This window comes from Panulirus ornatus, chromosome 10 (genome assembly GCF_036320965.1).
Source record: "Panulirus ornatus isolate Po-2019 chromosome 10, ASM3632096v1, whole genome shotgun sequence".
Lineage (NCBI taxonomy): Eukaryota > Metazoa > Arthropoda > Malacostraca > Decapoda > Palinuridae > Panulirus > Panulirus ornatus.
In genome coordinates this window covers 28269385-28289608 of record NC_092233.1, presented here as the reverse complement: position 1 = coordinate 28289608, position 20224 = coordinate 28269385, and the positions used below count along the sequence as shown (strand labels likewise).

Sequence of the window (20224 nt, the reverse complement as noted above, 5' to 3'; positions counted from 1 at the left end):
AAAGAAACTACATAAACCTATTTTGCTCGAAACGTTTGAGATAAACCTGAAGATTACTGATTACACTGAAATTTATGAGAAATTACCAATAAATCGCCTCTGAAGAAACTCAATAATCGTGTAATACTGGACAGGATGAGGTGGGATGATAACGCCAGTGAAAACGATGTGGATGTAACTGGGAAGACTTTAGTAAAACACAAAGTAGTAGTGGGAAGACCCGTGCCAATACATAGCAGATGGTTATTTGCAGATCAGAGACAAAATGGCAGAACAAAGGAACAAAAACAATATGTAAAAAAAAAAAGTTAATTTGCACTGAAAAAAGTAAACCTACAATAATATATTTTAATGTATACAAAACCAAAACGCTTAATGTAATATATGCAAAGCCAAAAGATTCAAAACGCTTCATCTAATGTATGCAAAACCAAAATATTAAAAACGCTTCATCTACTTTATGCAAAACGAAAAGCTTTTAAACGCTTAATCTAACGTATGCACACCAAGAAAATAATGTACGCTTTATCACCTCGATCCTACGAAAATATTTACATTGTAGTATTGAGACTTGTTTAAAGATAAAGGCATTCTACATATCACAGGTCATTTATTTTCATGGTTTCTTTCCTTCTGAATGATTCATACATCTTTCTGTCGTCCTGATTGTGTTCAGCGAAGTGGAGTCCCTTCCGGGGAGTTGCTGTCGGTGGCTTGGATGACGAAAGGTCCGCTATATATAGCGCAGGAGTCGCTTGCTGTCTCACACCTGGTTCACCCATTACCCCGCTCACACTGGTCTTCGAGTGAATCAAACGCTTCCTGCCTCTACAACTTGTGCTCCTGATCTTCAGGTAACATTGCCACTTGTGGTCACACGACGACCCGCTGCCGGTAGTCAGCAGGTGACCTCTTACTCTTGGTGGACTGCTTCCTAGACCTCTCATCTGCCACTGATCGAACATCTTTTCCAGTTATGTCAACTACAGAATTCTTAGAAACTTACTTGTTTGAAATCTGCGGTTGATAACATGACTTAATATCCTGGGCAACAACAAACTCTTACATCGACGGTAAAAACATGGGCAGAAAAACTATTGAATTTTTCCCGTTCCACTATTTCCCAGATGCAAGACTGTCACTATTACAGATTAGTTCATTCATCCCACCTGTGGCTTCGTCATTCCAGCGTCTTCTCCTGCTTCCCCAGACCCAAGTCTCCGACATGAGGGTGCTGCTCCTGAGCCTGCTGCCCCTGGTGGCACTCTTGCTACTCTCTGTCAATGCCTCGCCCTGGTTCCGAGGAGCCAGGTCTGCCAGCGGCTCTGGTCATCGCGTTCGGCGCGACCACCACGACTCACACGAACATGAAGGCTCACAGGAGTGTCACCACGAAGACGACGTACACTGCTTTTTCCTAGAGATGGGTAAGTCTACCTCGAAATGTGAAGGGAAAGTAACCCAACTGTGTTGTGCATGCAAGGCGTCTGCTTCATTAATGTGCTAGGACTAGTGTTGAGGACACGGTAGTCAAATGTATCGCGACATGAACTGCTGGTATAGGGACCAGGTGATTGTTGAATATACAATACTCCAAGTAACACTTCCTCTACGAGTTTCTGCGGCTTCAAGGCTGCCCTACAACCAGGAGCAGGGAAAGGTGTTATGTTGGTATGACTGTACTCCAATCATACCAACTTGGAAAAGGAATCAGCCTCCAATTGGTGTAGAAGTCCATCACTTCCCTACTACTGATTGCAGAATAAATGTGTAAGCATGTAACTCAAGATGAGATGAGAGGAGAGACATAGTATGTCTGAGGAAAGAAATCTGGATATTCTGACTGAGTGAAACAAAGCTCAAGGGTAAAATGAAAATGATTTGGAAATGTCTTAGGAGTGAAGTGAGGGGTTTGCTTAAGGTAAGGAGCTAAAGAAAGAGTAAGAAGCACCAATCCCTAAGCAGGAATTGTGAGAGTAAGCGAACGAGTGACGAAGTAAGTTCTAGACTGATGTGGGTAGGATTGAAAGTGGATGGCTGATGTGGGTAGGATTGAAAGTGGATGGCTGATGTGGGTAGGGTTGAAAGTGGATGGCTGATGTGGGTAGGGTTGAAAGTGGATGGCGACAGATGGATTATTAGTGCTATGCACCTGGTCATGGGAAGAGAGATCATGAGAGGAACATGTTTTGGGAGCAGCTGAGTGAGTGACAGCAGCTTTGGTGCACGAGACCGGTTACTGGTGATGGGCGATTTGAATGCGAAGGTGAGTGATGTGGCAGTTGAGGGTAAAATTGGAGGGCATGGGATATGTAGTACTATTTGTAGAAATGGTGAACAGCTTGTGGATTTGTGTGCTGAAAAAGGAATGGTGACTGGGAATACCTGCTTTAAAAAGCGAGATATACACAAGTATACGCACGTGAGTAAGAGATACTCAGCGGATATTATTGGATTACATATTGATAGACAGAGGTGTAATAGAAAGACGTTTGGATGGCAATGTGCTGAGGGCAGCTGATGGGATGTCTGATCACTCTTGCGGAGGTGAGGGTGAAGATTTGCGAACATTTTCGGAAAAGAGTAAAATGCGTCGGTGTGAAGAGAATGGCGAGAGTAAGTGATATGGGAAAGGAAACTTCTGTGAAGAAATAACAGGAGAGATTAAGTAAAGAATGGCAAAAGGTGAGATTAATGAAGCAAGGGGAGTGGCTGAGGAATGAGAGGTATTTAGGGAAGCAAATCTGGCATGTGGGAGAGATGCATGTGGCATGCGTAAGGTGGGAGGGGGACAGATTGAAAAGAGTAATGAGTGGTGGGATGAAGATGTTGCTATTGAAAGAGAAGAGAGAGACGTTTGGGCGACACTTACAGGTAAGGAGCGCAAACGACTGGGGGATGTAGAGGAGACAATGGCAGGTCAAGAAGTTGCAGTGGTGGAAAAAGAGGGCAAATGAAAGTTTGAGTGAGCGAGTATCAGTAAAATCTGAAGGGAATGACAGGTTTTGGAAGGAGGTTAAATATGTGCGAAAAACAAGAGAACAAATACGAACATCTATGAAGAAGGCAAAAGGGAGGTGGTAACAAGTAGTGATAAAGTGAGGAGATGGAGTGATTACTATGATGGAGTGATTATTTTGATGTACAGTTGAATATGTTTCATGATACAGTGGCAGATGTAAGATGTTTGGGTCTGGTGGTATGCAAAGTGAGTCATGGAGATTGGATTGGTGATGAGAAAAGAGATGACGAAAGCCTTGCGTAAGGCGGCTAAAGTGGATATTTATAAAGTTGAATTTCTTAAGAAGGGGCTGACTGTGTTGTTGATTGGTTGGCAAGAATTTTCAGTGTATGTATGGATCATGGTGAAGTACCTGAGGATTAGCGGAATGCATGCGGATCAGGTGTTTAATTTAATGAATGTGCATGAGAAAAACTTATAGAAACAGATAGTGCTACCTCGCGCGAGCGAGGAGGGGAGGGAGTGCCATTTCATGTGAAGGCGGGGAGGGGACGAGAATGGATGAAGGCGGGAAGTTTGAATATGTACATGGGCATATATGTATTTTTCGCCGTATGTATATGTATATGTTAAACCGTATATGCATGTATATGTGCGTATATATCCCTTTATGTATATACGGGTTTGTGGGTGGGTTGGCCATTCCTTGTCTGTTTTCTTGTGCTACCTCGCTGACGCTGGAAACAACTTTATATCCGCAGCGGTGGATGATAAGGAGTAAAGTCTCCTCTATGAACTTATCTCTACAAAGGAGTTATAATTTCCCTGCTACTGATAGCAGCACAGACCTGAGGATGCAGGAATCATTTGAAGGAGTTACAATTAGTGGCATTGTATAATTACATACAAATGTGTGTGTGTGTGTGTATGTGTTATAACCTCTTCTTTGCAATCAGCGTTGGTATCATATATTCTTCAGGCCACATCTCAACTTATTTCCTCTCTTTCTATCACGAATCTTCACGAAGGTGTCCACTCCACACATCCACCTTTTCTTTCCTAGTTCCATTTGTCCATTGCCTCATTATTGCTAATCACTGTTTGCTCCTCACTCAGTTTCTTGTTGTGTCTTCTGGATCATGGTTGGTCACCAGCAGGTAACTGGTAGAGAGCGTTAACAAAGTCGTAAAATTCATTGGAAAATAAATCTAACATCCCACTGATGACATGCCTCAGCTGACGGTGCCATTCTCTTCTCCTCCGTCTCCCACAGGCAAGTGTTTGTGCGATGGGCCGACCTACTGTGACTACATAGATGAGCTGTTACCCACCTTTGCTTCGTGCAATGGCACTACAGAAAACCTCCCGAAAGAAAGTCCAGGTATGTTACTTCTCTTCTGGACTCTAGGTCACCCGACCCTTTCAAACGAGTGAATATATCAAGCAGCAAAGACCATTTTCAAACAAGACTCTGTGGGCGCCATCTTGCTGGCAGAATAGTGGCATGGGACACTTTTTGTTGACGTTATCTTAGTGGCAATACAGGGACATGCGACATACTTTCTGTTGACACAGCGACGTTACGTTAGTTACAAGTGTGTTATCACAGTGACGCGTACAGTGTAGTGATAGCAATGGCGCGGGAGACCAGCCAGTGAACTTACTGATGGTGTAACGAATATTCCTTGAAGAGGATCTAGGTAAGATAACCCACCCTGAGGAGGCTTGGAACCTTTCCTCACGAGGGTTGGAACCCACTCCGGTGAAGGTTTGATAATAACCAAGGTTTACATCTTTATCTTCTGTAGTTTACATTACAGCACACACACAGTAATTACTTCCAATACTGTTAATGTTACTCCTTATTGTGCCACTGGCAATACTGATGATACTTCAACACCATCACTGGTCCTCATCATCAACACACAGTCCTGGTAATTCCAATATTTATACATTTTTTTCTCGACAGACACTACGGACTGCTCGAAGCCACCAAAGATAGTGAAGGATGCTATGGAATGTTTAGCTCTACTGAACAAACCGGTGAGGACCCTTGTATATGTTTGTGTGTGTGTAGGTGGGTGCAGTCATTACTAATTACTCATCTGTGTACGGGAGAACGTCTTAAACCTTTATTTTTTCTAACTTTGGAGGGTTCCGTCACGAACGAAAGTTCACACAGAAGCCGAGCCTTATTTGAAATAAGGAATATGAAAGGGAAACAGACGAGACAAGGGAATGCATTCACGAATTTGTGAGGAAAGGAAAAACTGTCTTAAAATGTGCCACGTCGTGGTTACTGGGAAAGACATGAGAAGGGCAGAGAGTTCCAATGCTTCGGGGTGGCATCCATCTTTTACCCTCTCATCTCCGTCACAAACATTCTGAGGTGCTCATATCAAGCACAACTACTCACTTCAGTGCGTTCTGTGTGTCTTCTGCTCAAATGACAGAGATCGGATTTCCACAGTTTGGGCTACATTGCCACAATGCTTTGCCATCCACATCTTACTAACAACATTTCAGACCCTTGGTGCCACCGTTCAAGTGTCTGCATCCGGGACTTGGCCTCAGTACAACATGCCACGTAAACACTTGAGGGATCTCGGATGGAGTGTGGATCAATTCATGACAGGCTTTACCCAACGATCCATAACTGAGGAATCCTCCATACACTTCCCTAGTGTCGTGGTGAGCTTTGATGACTGTAGATTGACACACGCACTCTATCGGGATCGAATCCAGGGAGCGGGAGTTGGCCCAAAGTCAATGCAGCTGTTTATCCTCCTATCGTGGCTTGTGAACCCGCTTCAGACAAGCGCTTCGAGAAGTGGGAGTGAGGACACCTCTGCCTCATCCGTGCAATGCGAACAAGTTCAAGGTTTTCTGGAAGTATTTTATAAAATAATTTCTCATCATGGACCAAATCTCTGACGAATAATGGGAGAATTTTGGAATGTTAAGGTTTCTCAAACTGCCATACATTTGAGTCAAAAGCATAAAATGATAAAAAAAAAATGATAAAGCCACTAGCGATCATTATTATCATTATTATCATTATTATTATTATCATTATTATTATTATTACCATTAATGACAATAATGATGATGAGACTAATAATAATAATAATAATAAATAATAATAATAATGATAAAAGTAATAATGAAAAATTACAAAAGCGATAAATCTATTCCAGACAAAGTTCTTCATTGAAAGCCAGACGGCAACGAACCTACACCACTACATTAAAGAGGTTACACTTGAGACACTGAAGACCTTAACATACTGGCTGCAGGTCAGAGATCGCCACTATATAATACCCCTGACCGTAAGCACTGGCTCAAACCCTCTCATGAGTAACTTTCTCCAAGATCTCGCGTCCACATTCTACTGGATCCTACACGTAGCCTGAGGACTACAAACCAGAAACCTGTGATCACTACCAGAGAACTCAGTAACCTCAAGACCCGTGTTATGTTGCACAGGTCTCCGCCAGCCAAGAGTCTTCAGCAGAAAGAATTCAGTCTATAATTGCATATCTTACTGCTTGAGGACACGATCCAATAATATACAATACTTGCGTTGCTTTAATGTGCGTCACATGGTAGGTAGGATTTAGCATTTCTCGTGGCTTCATTTTCCACTACTAATACTGGGTTTGTTGTTTCAACAGGTCGAAGACTGCTATCTGACAGTTACCGGCCAGGTATGAGGACACAGCCATGACTGAAGTCCACTACAGCGGAACTCACCACCATCTGCAGCCCAGAGAAAGACTTCTTAAAAGACAACTTCAGTGATTACGACGTCTCTCTCTCTCTCTCTCTCTCTCTCTCTCTCTCTCTCTCTCTCTCTCTCTCTCTCTCTCTCTCTCTACTAACAACAAACAACAATCGCTACTCGTAAACAGTTGCTTCCTTTTCTCGCAAGGGTGACTCTTTCCTCAACATCCCAACTACGTCACCCACTATCATTAATGAAATAAGCATGAATACCAGCATGTCCCCCTGACCAGCACATCTCGAAACTGTTCCACAGTGTCTCTGTAAACTTGCCTCCCCTCCCCACCTTCTCAAGTCAGTCCACTTTGTAAAACCTTAAAAAAAGACATAAAAGAAAAAAGAAAAAATGAAAGGTGTAAGTCGTGCCTGCCTCACCTCCATCATCTCTCCTCTTCCTGTACGTGGCTCACTAGTCCGTCTCCACATCGTAAGCAAGAACGGAGGATGAAATGTTCACATCAATATCATAATACATCCGTTACGAACCAAAACTTCTCCTCTGTGTACTACCTTCCCCCTCCTTATCTTTATAAGATATAAGCTATATATTGAAGATATAAAGCATACAAAATGTGTCTTTCCCAAACCATCCGTCAGATATTGTTTACAGTGGAAGGTAAAATGTCTCTGTACATGAACACACTGTCAACTGTGTCTTTAAGCTGGTGTTTGTGCAGGTCTTATCTACTCACCATTTACAAAACAAATGATTTGCATCAAAGAATAAATATTTCATTAAAGTAAAACTAGAAAAGATCACCTAGTGGCCGGAAACTCTCTCTCTCTCTCTCTCTCTCTCTCTCTCTCTCTCTCTCTCTCTCTCTCTCTCTCTCTCTCTTGCTCAGAGAGACAGCGACTCAACAGAACAAAGTCATCACAAGTCGCTAACATGATGACAACAAAGCAGCAGCTGCTGCTAAACGTCTTCTCGCCACCAAAGGAGCGTCAACAACCCAAGCAACAGCAGCATACATACAACAACAGGCAGCGAATACTTAAAGAAGTTCCGAGCAACTTTAAGTAACAACAGTAATACTTACAAAATACACTGTAGACAACAAGAACATCAGAGTGCAGCAGCCCACCCCTGGGTGGACAATGCAGTGAACGAAGAGAAAATCAAGCTGTTATTTTCACTACATTTGTAATCATCTTTGCCAAACTTCAACCTTGGCAAAGATATACAAACATGAACCTTCCTAATCCGGACTAGTAAATGAATAACCTAGAAATGCATTTTCATAACCCTGACTCACAGTAAATCTAACACACTCATTCCTAGCAGAGAGCCAACATGATAGATTTTCTTTTTCCACGTTGAGGCTCCAGGCCATATTACCGTCAGGCCTGAATTGAAACATAGAGGATAAAGAAAGGCAAAGAGTAAAGACAAGGGAAAGTATTTACGAATTTTGGAGAATGTGAAAAACATGTCTTTTAAAATGTGTCAGGTCAACGTTGCTGGGAGAGACAGAAGAAGGTAGAGTTCCATAGTTTTGAAGTGTAGGGAAAGAAACAGTTATCAAAACAGACCACCTTGGAGTTGCCAACGGTTACACATTACTTATGTGAAGCAGCAATTAGCAGAGTATTACGGGGTCCAGCTAGTGGTGGGGGTACACAATAAACCAGCTCTCGAAACAAAAGGCAAAGTAATACCTATAGAAGAGGGAGAAAAAACCAACATTGAGGCGTAGGGCAAGTGGGTCAAGTTTTGAGGTTAGACTGGTAGAGTTTATAAGACTGACAGCTTTCCATTCGACCCTCTCTAGTACGAATGCACAGGTATAACCATCCTAGAAGCCACAGTAGTACTCCATACAAGGATGGATCAACTCACTTTACAATCAGAGCAAATGTCCAGAAGAAAAGAAATCTAAATCTAAACAGGACTGCCAGTTTCTTGGGGGCAGACTTCGTTATTTCCGTAAGGCGGGATTTCCAGACTAAGTGGCTGTTACAGTAACACTAAATATGTTAACTAAATCTAGAAATGGAATTACAGAAGCGTCAAAGGAGAGGGGGAAATGTAGAAGAAATTTCGAGAGAGAGATGGGTCTTAACTGGGTCTCAGAGGCACTAAACAACCAGATGTCGTCTGTCTTACTGTCCAAGTCTGATTTTATTGAAGACGTTTTGTCAAACGATACGCAGATCAAATGAAAGGAGCAGAATTAGAAAGATGTGGAGAAATGGAAGCAGCTGATAAAATGGAGAAAAAGTTTAGGAAACAGAACAAAACCTTTGAATAAAGAAACGCTTTGCCTTACGGACAATGTATTTCGTAGATTATGGACAGTGATAATAGCTGACAATATGTCTTCAAGTTTTGCGCTAACTTTACGAAGAACGTTTTCTTCCCTTATTCATGAACCTGTGTTCAGAACATGGGTTGTGTATTCGATCGTAAATATAGGTGCAAAAATTGTAATCTAAGATTTTTGTCATGATTTCTTGTCTTGAACCAAATCACTGTTTTCTGTAATTAATGGATCAATTTACTGGGTAATGACTCTTGCTTCTTACATAACTGCAAAATTCCTAAGGATTTCTATGCTATTTTCAGCAATACTTCTTACATTTCATAACCAAATTCACATTACTTAATCTATCATGTTGGTTATTGGTTTCTCCGAGTTTCTTACTTGCTACTTTCTTAGACAGTCACTTTACTACTTCACTATTCCACCAACTTGGCTTCGTTTTAGAAACAGATCGTCTACATCGCACTGGCACAGATGTTCCCTCTACTGCTTTGGAGACATCCTCCAACACCTGTCACTACCTTGATGACATCCCAGCCTTTATAAATCCACAGACTAATGTCAATCAGATTCATGATCTACAAAACTGAAAAGGATATCATTATTAGCAAAAATATACGAGAGACAAAAGATAAGAACACAAACAACGCTAGAATCACATGTTAATACGACATAACCTCTAACACATTCATGATTTTGGAAAGACAATTGAAGACTGAATCATGATTAATCACAGAAGCGTCAAAGCAATGTACGTAGTTATTTGATCGGAGAATCGATCAAGCCACTGAGCGAAGACATACACTATAACGAAGATACATTGGTCCCGGAACACAGTCTCGGATACTTACGTTCTGTGAATTCCTCAGTAGGTTCAAAAGCAACCTGATCCCTTTCATCTCATGAGTCCATGTCCTGATAGTTCGGGTGCATCATTTATGGACGAAAAAGAGCTCTTAAAGCTACAGTACAGACCAGATCAGTTCTATACCACTCACCGCCTCCATCAGAAACCATTCAGATATGCTAAAGGAAATTTTAAGATGTATTATGCAAAAGTCATCCTCCCCTTTTTTTTCTTTAGTTTTGTTTGATGTCATTTAAATGGAGCCATTCAAAATGGAGAAACCTATACACTGAATTCAATGTTTTACAGAAGCTCTGTTTACACAGAAAACCAAGCGGAAGTTATGCCATTCTGGCTCCACCCCCACAAACTCTGCAGGTGGACTATTTCACAGTGGGCTGCACTCAAAAGAATCCGCCCGAACCTATTTGAGATAAACCTGAGGATCACTGATTACACTGAAATTTATGAGAAATTACCAATAAATCAGCTCTAAAGAAACTCAATAATCGTGTAATACTGGACAGGATGAGGTGGGATGATAACGCCAGTGAAAACGATGTGGATGTAACTGGGAAGACTTTAGTAAAACACAAAGTAGTAGTGGGAAGACCCGTGCCAATACATAGCAGATGGTTATTTGCAGATCAGAGACAAAATGGCAGAACAAAGGAACAAAAACAGTATGTTAAAAAAAAATAGGAGAAATACGGACATAAAGTTAATTTTGAATGAAAAACTAAATCCTACAATATCACACCTTACCTAATGTATGCAAAATCAAAAGATTTAAAACGCTTAATCTAATGCATGCAGAAACCAAAAGATTTAAACCTCTTACTCAAATGAAAGTAGACCCAAAAGATTTAAAACGTTTCATCTAATGTATGCAAAACCAAAATATTTAAAACGCTTAATCAAATGTATGTAAAAGCAAACGATTTTAAACGTTTCATCTATTGCATAAAAACCAAAAGATTTAAAACGCTTTCTCTAATGTATGCAAAAACAAAATGTAATACGCTTCATCTAATGTATGCAAAACCAATAGGTCTGGAATGCTTATTTTAATGTATGCAAAACCAAAAATTTAAAACGCTTTATCTAATGTACGCAAAACAAAAGATTTAAAACACTTTAATATATGCAAAAACAAAAGAATTTAAATGATTCATCTAATGTTTGTAAAACAAAAAGATCTAAAACGCTTCATCTAATGTATACAAAACCAAAAGATTTAAAACGCTTCATCTAATGTATGCAGAACCAAAAGATGTAAATCGCTTCGTTAACGTATGCAAAATGAAAAGATTTAAAACGCTCAATCTAATGTATGAATAAACAAAACATTCAAAACGCTTCATTTATTGTATGCAAAACCAAAAAATTTAAAACGCATCATTTAATGTATGCAAAACTAAAAGATTTAAAACGCATCACGTAATATATGCAAAACCAAAAGATTTAAAGCGCTTCATCTAAAGTATGCAGAACCAAAAGATCTAAAATACTTCATCTAATGTATGGAAAAACAAAAGATTTAAAACACTTTATCAAGCGTACGCAAAACCAAAAGATCTAAGACGCTTCTTCGAAAGTATGCAAAACAAAAAGATCAATAATTCTTCATCAATTGTAGGGAAAACCACAATATCTAAAAGTTTTATCCGATATATGGAAAACCAAAAGATTAAAATAGGTTAATCTGATATGTACAAAACAAAAAGATTTACAGCGCTTTATCTAATATTTACAAAACCAAAAGATCTAAACCGCTTCATCTACTTTATGCAAATCGAAAAGCTTTTAAATGCTTAATCTAACGTATGCACACCAATAAATAATGTGCGCTTTATCAACTCCATTCTACGAAAATAGTTACATTATAGTAATGAGACTTGTTTAAAGACAAAGGCATTCTACACATCACAGGTCATTTACTTTCTTTGTTCTTTCCTTCTGAATGATTCATATATCTTTCTGTCGTCCTGCCTGTGTTCAGCGAAGTGGAGTCCCTTCCGGGGAGTTGCTGTCGGTGGCTTGGATGACGAAATGTCCGCTATATATAGCGCAGGAGTCGTTAGTTGTCCCACACCTGGTTCACCCCTCACGTCGCTGACACTGATCCTCAGGTGAAGCAACCGCTCGCTGCCTCTACAACTTGTGCTCCTGATCTTCAGGTAACATTGCCACTTGTGGTCACACGACGACCAGCTGCCGGTAGTCAGCAGGTGACCTCTTACTCTTGGTGGACTGCTTCCTAGACCTCTCATCTGCCACTGATCGAACATCTTTTCTAGTTATGTCAATTATAGAAATCTTAGAAACTTGTTTCATATCTCTCATTTATAACGTGACTTGATAACCTTAGCAGCAACAGGCGCGTACAGGTAGGGTAAAAAGAGGACTCAAAATAATTTTGAATTTGTCGCGTTTCAATTCTTCCTAAATGTAAGACTGTCACTATTACAGATTAGTTCATTCCCCATCCCACCTGTGGCTTCGTCATTCCAGCGTCTTCTCCTGCTTCCCCAGACCCAAGTCTCCGACATGAGGGTGCTGCTCCTGAGCCTGCTGCCTCTGGTGGCACTCTTGCTGCTCTCTGTCAATGCCTCGCCCTGGTTCCGAGGAGCCAGGTCCGCCAGCGGCTCATCGTGGTTCCGCGCAAGCGGTTCTGGTCATCGCGTACGGCGCGACCACCACGGATCACACAAGTGTCATGACGAGGAAGAAATACACTGCTTTTTCACAGAGATGAGTGAGTTGCCCCTAAAATGTGAAGGGAAAGTAACCCAACTGTGTTGTGCATGCAAGGCGTCTGCTTCATTAATGTGCTAGGACTAGTCTTGAGGACACGGTAGTCAAATGTATCGCGACATGAATTGCTGGTATAGGGACCAGGTGATTGTTGAATATACAATACTCCAAGTAACACTTCCTCTACGAGTTTCTGCAGCTTCAAGGCTTAACACTACAACCAGTAGCAGGGAAAGGATGGACGTCTTTAGAATGAGAGGTTTTTATGTGATTGTACTCCCATGATACTCCAAGAAGGAATCAGTCTCCTATTGGCGTAGAAGTCCATCCTTTCTCTACTACTGATTGTAGAGCACAAATGAAGGTAAAAGAAAAAACCTTAAGAAAAGGTCCTGGGGTTTATACATCTGTATGCATGTAACCTAAGATGAGATGAGAAGAGAGATATAGTATGTTTGAGGAAGGAAACCTCGATGTTCTGACTGAGTGAAACAAAGCTCAAGGGTAAAGTGAAAATCATTTGGAAATGTCTTAGGAGTGAAGTGAGGGGTTTGTTAGAGGACAGGAGTTAAAGAAAGGGTAAGAAACACTACTCCCAAGACAAGAGCTGTGGGAGTGTGAAGGAGTGACGAAATAAGTTCTAGACTGATGTGGTTAAGATTGAAAGAGGATGGCGACAGATGGTGGATTATTAGCGCTATGCACCTGGTCATGAGAAGAAAGATCATGAGAGGAAAGTGTTTTGGGAGCAGCTGTGTGAGTGTCAGCAGTTATGGTGCACGAGACCGGGTACTGGTCATAGGCGATTTGAATGCGAATGTGATTAATGTGGCGGTTGACGGTATACGTTGAGGGTATGGGATATGCAGTATCATTAGTAGAAATGGTGAACAGTTTGTGGATTTGTGTGCTGAACAAGGACTGGTGACTGGGAATATCTACTTTAAAAAGCGAGGTATACGCACGTGAGTAAGGGAGATACTCAGCGGATATTACTGGATTACATACTGATAGACAGGCGTGTAAAAGAAAGACGTTTGGATGGAACTGTGCTGAGGGGCAGCTGATGGGATGTCTGATCACTCTTGCGGAGGTGAGGGTGAAGATTTGTGAACATTTTCGGAAAAGAGTAAAATGCGTCGGTGTGAAGAGAGTGGCGAGAGTAAGTGATATTGGAAAGGAAACTTGTGTGAAGAAATATCAGGAGAGATAAAGTACAGAATGGCAAAAGGTGGAATTAATGAAGCAAGGGGAGTGGCTGAGGAATGAGAAACATATAGGGAAGCAAATCTGGCATACGCGAGATGCATGTGGCATGCGTAAGGTGGGAGGCGGCAGACTGAAAAGAGTCATGAGTGGTGGGATGAAGATGCTGCTATTGAAAGAGAAGAGAGAGACGTTTGGGCGACACTTACAGGGAAGGAGTGCAAACGACTGGGGGATGTAGAGGAGACAATGGCAGGTCAAGAAGTTGCAGTGGTGGAAATAGTGCAAATAAGAGTTGGTTTGAGCGAGTATCAGTAACATTTAGGGAGAATAACAAGTTTTGGAAGGAGGTAAAAAATGCGAAACACAAGAGAACAAATAAGAACATCTACGAAGGGGGAAAAGGGAGGTGGTAACAAGATATGATGAAGTGAGGAGATGGAGCCATTATTTTGAAGGACTGTTGAATGTGTTTGATGATACAGTGGCATATAGAAGATGTTTGGGTCGAGGTGGTATGCAAAATGACATCCAAGGATATCGGTTTGTTGAAGGGAAAAGAGGTGACGAGAGACTTGCGCAAGATGAAACGTGGCTAGGTGGATGAAGTGGGTATTAATGCAGCTGAAAGGGGGGTGACTTATTAAATGGATGGTACGAATTTTCAATGTATGTATAGATCATGGTGAAGTTCCTGAGGATAACCGGTATGCATGTAAACGTAGTGCCAATGTATAAAGGGGGATAAAGGTGAGTATTCAAACTACACAGGCAAAAGTTTATTGAGTGTACTTGAAATTGTAAGGGAGGGTATGGACTGAGAGGGTGAATGCATGTATAGAGCATCAGATCGGGGAGGAACAATGTATTTTCAGAAGTGGTAAAGAATGTGTGGATCAGGTGTTTGCTTTAATACATGTGCGTGAGAAATACTTATGGAAACAGATTGTTTTGTATGTGGCAACTATTGGTATGGAGAAGGTATAGGTATGTATATGTATAGGTATGTATATGTACGTATGTGGACGTGTATGTATATACATTTGTATGTGGGTGGGTTGGCCCATTCATTTCGTTCGTTTTCTTGCACTACCTCGCCAACGCGAGAGACAGCGACATAGTATAATAAATGAATATATATTTATATATATCACTTCTACAGAGAGGGCTTATATCAGCAGCGGTGGATGATAAGGAGTAAAGTCTCGTCAATGAACTTATCTCTACAAAGGAGTTATAATTTCCCTGCTACTGATAGCAGCACAAAGCTGAGGATGCAGGAATCATTTGAAGGAGTTACAATTGTTGGCATTGTGTAATTACATACAAGTGTGTGTGTGTGTGTGTGTGTGTGTGTGTGTGTGTGTGTATCTGTGATAACCTATTCTTTGCAATCATATATCATATAGTGTTCAGGCCACATATGTAGAATATCATATATTCTTCAGGCCACATCTGAACTTATTTTCTCTCTTTCTATCACGAATCTTCACGAAGGTGTCCACTCCACACATCCACCTTTTCTTTTCTAGTTCCATTTGTCCATTGCCTCATTACTGCTAATCACTGTTTGCTCCTCACTCAGTTTCTTGTTGTGTCTTCTGGATCATGGTTGGTCACCAGCAGGTAACTGGTAGAGAGCGTTAACAAAGTCGTAAAATTCATTGGAAAAGAAAATTAACATCCCACTGATGACATGCCCAGCTGACGGTGCCATTCTCTTCTCCTCCGTCTCCCACAGGCAAGTGTTTGTGCGATGGTCCGACCTACTGTGACTACATAGATGAACTGTTACCCACCTATGTTTCGTGCAACGGCACTACAGAGAACCTCCCCAAAGGAAGCGCAGGTATGTTACTTCTCCTCTGGACTCTACGTTACCCGACCCTTTCAAACGAGTGAATATATCAAGCAGCAAATACCATTTTCAAACAAGACTCTGTGGGCGCCATCTTGCTGGCAGAATAGTGGCATGGGACACTTTTTGTTGACGTTATCTTAGTGGCAATACAGAGACATGCGACATACTTTCTGCTGACACAGCGACGTTACGTTAGTTACAAGTGTGTTATCACAGTGACGCGAGAGACCAGCAAGTGAACTCACTGATGGTGTAACGAATATTCCTTGAAGAGGATCTAGGTAAGATAACCCACCCTGAGGAGGGCTTGGAACCTTTCCTCACGAGGGTTGGAACCCACTCCGGTGAAGGTTTGATAATAACCAAGGTTTACATCTTTATATTCTGTAGTTTACATTACAGCACACACACAGTAATTACTTCCAATACTGTCAATGTTCCTCCTTATTGTGACACTGGCAATACTGATGATACTTCAACACCATCGCTGGTCCTCATCATCAACACACAGTCCTGGCAATTCCAATATTTATACATCTTTTTTTCTCGACAGACACTACGGACTGCTCGAAGCCACCAAAGATGGTGAAGGATGCTGTGGAATGTTTAGCTCTACTGAGAAACCGGTGAGGCCCCTTGTATACGTTTGTGTGTGTGTTGTGTGTGTGTGTGTGTGTGTGTGTGTCTGTAAATGTATGTGTGTGTGTGTGTGTGTGTGTGTGTACTTATTACTAATTCAATTACACATCTGTCTACGGAAGAACGTGTTAAAGTTTCCTTTTTTTTTCTTTTTTCTTTAACGTTGGATGGTTCAGTCACGAACGAAAGTTCACACAGAGGCCGGGCCTTATATGAAATAAGGGATTATGAAAGGGAAACAGACGAGACAAGGGAATGCATTCACGAATTTGTGAGGAAGTGAAAAACTGTCTTAAAATGTGCCACGTCGTGGTTACTGGGAAAGACATGAGAAGGGCAGAGAGTTCCAGTGCTTCGGGGTGGCACCCATCTTTTACCCTCTCATCTCCGTCACAAACATTCTGAGGTGCTCATATCAAGCACAACTACTCACTTCAGTGCGTTCTGTGTGTCTTCTGCTCAAATGACAGAGATCGGATTTCCACAGTTTGGGCTACATTGCCACAATGCTTTGCCATCCACATCTTACTAACAACATTTCAGACCCTTGGTGCCACCGTTCAAGTGTCTGCATCCGGGACTTGGCCTCAGTACAACATGCCACGTAAACACTTGAGGGATCTCGGATGGAGTGTGGATCAATTCATGACAGGCTTTACCCAACGATCCATAACTGAGGAATCCTCCATACACTTCCCTAGTGTCGTGGTGAGCTTTGATGACTGTAGATTGACGCACGCACTCGATCGGAATCGAATCCAGGGCGCGGGAGTCGGCCCAAAGTCAATGCAGCTGTTTATCCTTCCCTCGCGGTTGGTGAACCCGCTTCAGACAAACGCTTCGAGAAGTGGGAGTGAGGACACCTCTGCCTCATCCATGCAATGCGAACAAGTTCAAGGTTTTCTGGAAGTATTTTATAAAATCATTTCTCATCATGGACCAAATCTCTGACGAATAATGTAAGAATTTTGGAATGTTAAGGTTTCTCAAACTGCCATACATTTGAGTCAAAAGCAAAAGTGATAAAAAAATTAATAAAGCCACGAGCGATCATATTATTATTATCAATAATAATAATAATAATAATAATAATAATAATAATGATAATAATAATGAAAAAATAATTATAAAAGCGATAAATATATTCCAGACAAAGTTCTTCGTTGAAAGCCATACTGCAACGAACCTACACCACTACATTAAAGAGGTTACACTTGAGACACTGAAGACCTTAACATACTGGCTGCAGGTCAGAGATCGCCACTATATAATACCCCTGACCGTAAGCACTGGCTCAAACCCTCTCATGAGTAACTTTCTCCAAGATCTCGCGTCCACATTCTACTGGATCCTACACGTAGCCTGAGGACTACAAACCAGAAACCTGTGATCACTACCAGAGAACTCAGTAACGTCAAGACCCGTGTTATGTTGCACAGGTCTCCGCCAGCCAAGAGTCTTCAGCAGAAAGAATTCAGTCTATAATTGCATATCTTACTGCTTGAGGACACGATCCAATAATATACAATACTTGCGTTGCTTTAATGTGCGTCAGATGGTAGGTAGGATTTAGCATTTCTCGTGGCTTCAATTTCCACTACTAATACTGGGTTTGTTGTTTCAACAGTTCGAAGACTGCTATCAGGCCATTACCGGCCAGGTATGAGGACACAGCCATGACTGAAGTCCACTACAGCGGAACTCACCACCATCTGCAGCCCCAGGAAAGACTTCTTAAAAGACAACTTCAGTGATTACGACCTCTCTCTCTCTCTCTCTCTCTCTCTCTCTCTCTCTCTCTCTCTCTCTCTCTCTCTCTCTCTTGCTCAGAGAGACAGCGACTCAACAGAACAAAGTCATCACAAGTCGCTAACATGATGACAACAAAGCAGCAGCTGCTGCTAAACGTCTTCTCGCCACCAAAGGAGCGTCAACAACCCAAGCAACAGCAGCATACATACAACAACAACAGGCAGCGAATACTTAAAGAAGTTCCGAGCAACTTTAAGTAACAACAGTAATACTTACAAAATACACTGTAGACAACAAGAACATCAGCGTGCAGCAGCCCACCCCTGGGTGGACAATGCAGTGAACGAAGAGAAAATTAAACTGGTATTTTCACTACATTTGTAATCATCTTTGCCAAACTTCAACCTTGGCAAAGATATACAAACATGAACCTTCCTAATCCGGACTAGTAAATGAATAACCTAGAAATACATTTTCATAACCCTGACTCACAGTAAATCTAACACACTCATTCCTAGCAGAGAGAGAGCCAACATGACATTTTTTTTCCACGTTGGAGGGTCCATTTGCGGACCAATGTCCATATCACCGTCAGGCCTTAAATGAAACACAGAGGTTAAAGAAAGGCAAAGTGTAAAGACAAGGGAAAGTATTTACGAATTTTGAAGGAAGTGAAAAACATGTCTTTTAAAATGTGTCAGGTCAACGTTGCTGGGAGAGACAGAAGAAGGTAAGAGTTCCATAGTTTTGAAGTGTAGGGAAAGAAACAGTTATCAAAATATACCACCTTGGAGTTGCCAACGGTTACACATTACTTATGTGACGCAGCAATTAGCAGATTATTGCGGGGTCCAGCTAGTGGTGGGGGTAAACAAGAAGCCAGTTCTCGGTAACAAAAGGCAAAGTAATACCTAAGGAAGAGGGAAAGTGAACCAACATTGAGGCGTTGGGCAAGTGGATCAACATTTGAAGTTAGACTGGAAGAGTTCATAAGACTGACAGCTTTCGATTCGACTCTGTCCAGTAAGAATGCACAGCTATAACCATCCCAGAAGCGACAGCAGTATTCAATACAAGGATGGATCAACTCACTTTATAATCAGAGCAAATGTCGGGAAGAAAAGAAATGTCAACGTCTAAACAGGACGGCCACTTTCTTGAGGGAAGACTTGGCTATTTCCGTAAGCTGGAATTTCCAAGACAAAGTTGGTATTACAAAAACACTAAATATGTTAAATGAATCTAGAATTGGATTTACAGAAGCGTTAAAGAAGAGGGGGGGAATGTTGTTAAGAAATTTCGATAGAGACAAGGGTATTAACTGTGTCTCAGAGGCACTAAACTTAACCAGATTTCTTCTACCCTATTGTCTAAGTCTGATTTTTTTGAAAAGTTTTGTCAAGACAAGATGCAGATCGAATGAGAGAAGTAGCAGAATTGAAGGATGTGGAGAAATGCAAGCACCATATAAGTGCGTTTGGTTTTGTGCGGAAGAAAGTAAATCGCTGATAAAATTGAGAAAAAGTGTAGGAAACAGAACAGAACCTTGAGGGCCACCGCAGCTGATGGGAGAAAGGGGTGCAGGCTGATCCATCAATAGCAACAAAGATAGATCGGCCGTAGAGGAACATAGATATGAATGAGCAAAGTGAGGGAGGGAAGCCAAAGGAGGGGAGCTTAGAGACGAGACCCTGATGCCCCACACTGTTAAAAGCTTTGAACATATTAAGGGCAACTACATAGGATTCTCCAAATCTATTAGTTATGCCATTCTGGCTCCACTACCACAACTCTGCAGGTGGACTATTTCACAGTGGGCTGCACTCAAAAGAATCCGCCCGAACCTATTTTGCTCGAAACGTTCGAGATAAACCTGAAGATTACTGATTACACTGAAATTCATGAGAAATTACCAATAAATCGCCTCTGAAGAAACTCAATAATCGTGTAATACTGGACAGGATGAGGTGGGATGATAACGCCAGTGAAAACGATGTGGATGTAACTGGGAAGACTTTAGTAAAACACAAAGTAGTAGTGGGAAGACACGTGCCAATACATAGCAGATGGTTATTTGCAGATTAGAGACAAAATGGCAGAACAAAGGAACAAAAACAGTATGTTTAAAAATACAAAAAATATACGGATACGAC

At 41.4% G+C, this 20224-nt stretch overlaps 2 protein-coding genes across 11 annotated transcripts in view; one reads left to right on the top strand and one right to left on the bottom strand.

Moving 5' to 3' along the window:
* Positions 1–20224, bottom strand: part of Lrp4 (LDL receptor related protein 4) — a 497094-nt gene that overhangs the window by 269063 nt on the left and 207807 nt on the right. The gene's annotated exons all lie outside the window — the stretch shown is intronic.
* Positions 164–18539, top strand: LOC139750858 (uncharacterized). Of its 4 annotated transcripts, none has more exons than XM_071665660.1 (5): positions 164–854; positions 1128–1427; positions 4236–4343; positions 4932–5005; positions 6637–7977. In XM_071665660.1, the coding sequence occupies exons 2-5, from the start codon at positions 1226–1228 to the stop codon at positions 6673–6675; spliced, it is 423 nt and encodes a 140-aa protein (XP_071521761.1). In that variant the 5' UTR covers positions 164–854; positions 1128–1225; the 3' UTR covers positions 6676–7977. The 4 variants fall into 4 exon arrangements, with proteins under 4 accessions (XP_071521761.1, XP_071521760.1, XP_071521759.1 ...); XM_071665659.1 differs by lacking the exon at positions 6637–7977 and adding an exon at positions 17947–18539 and having other exon boundaries at positions 172–854; positions 1211–1427; XM_071665658.1 differs by having other exon boundaries at positions 195–854; positions 1211–1427.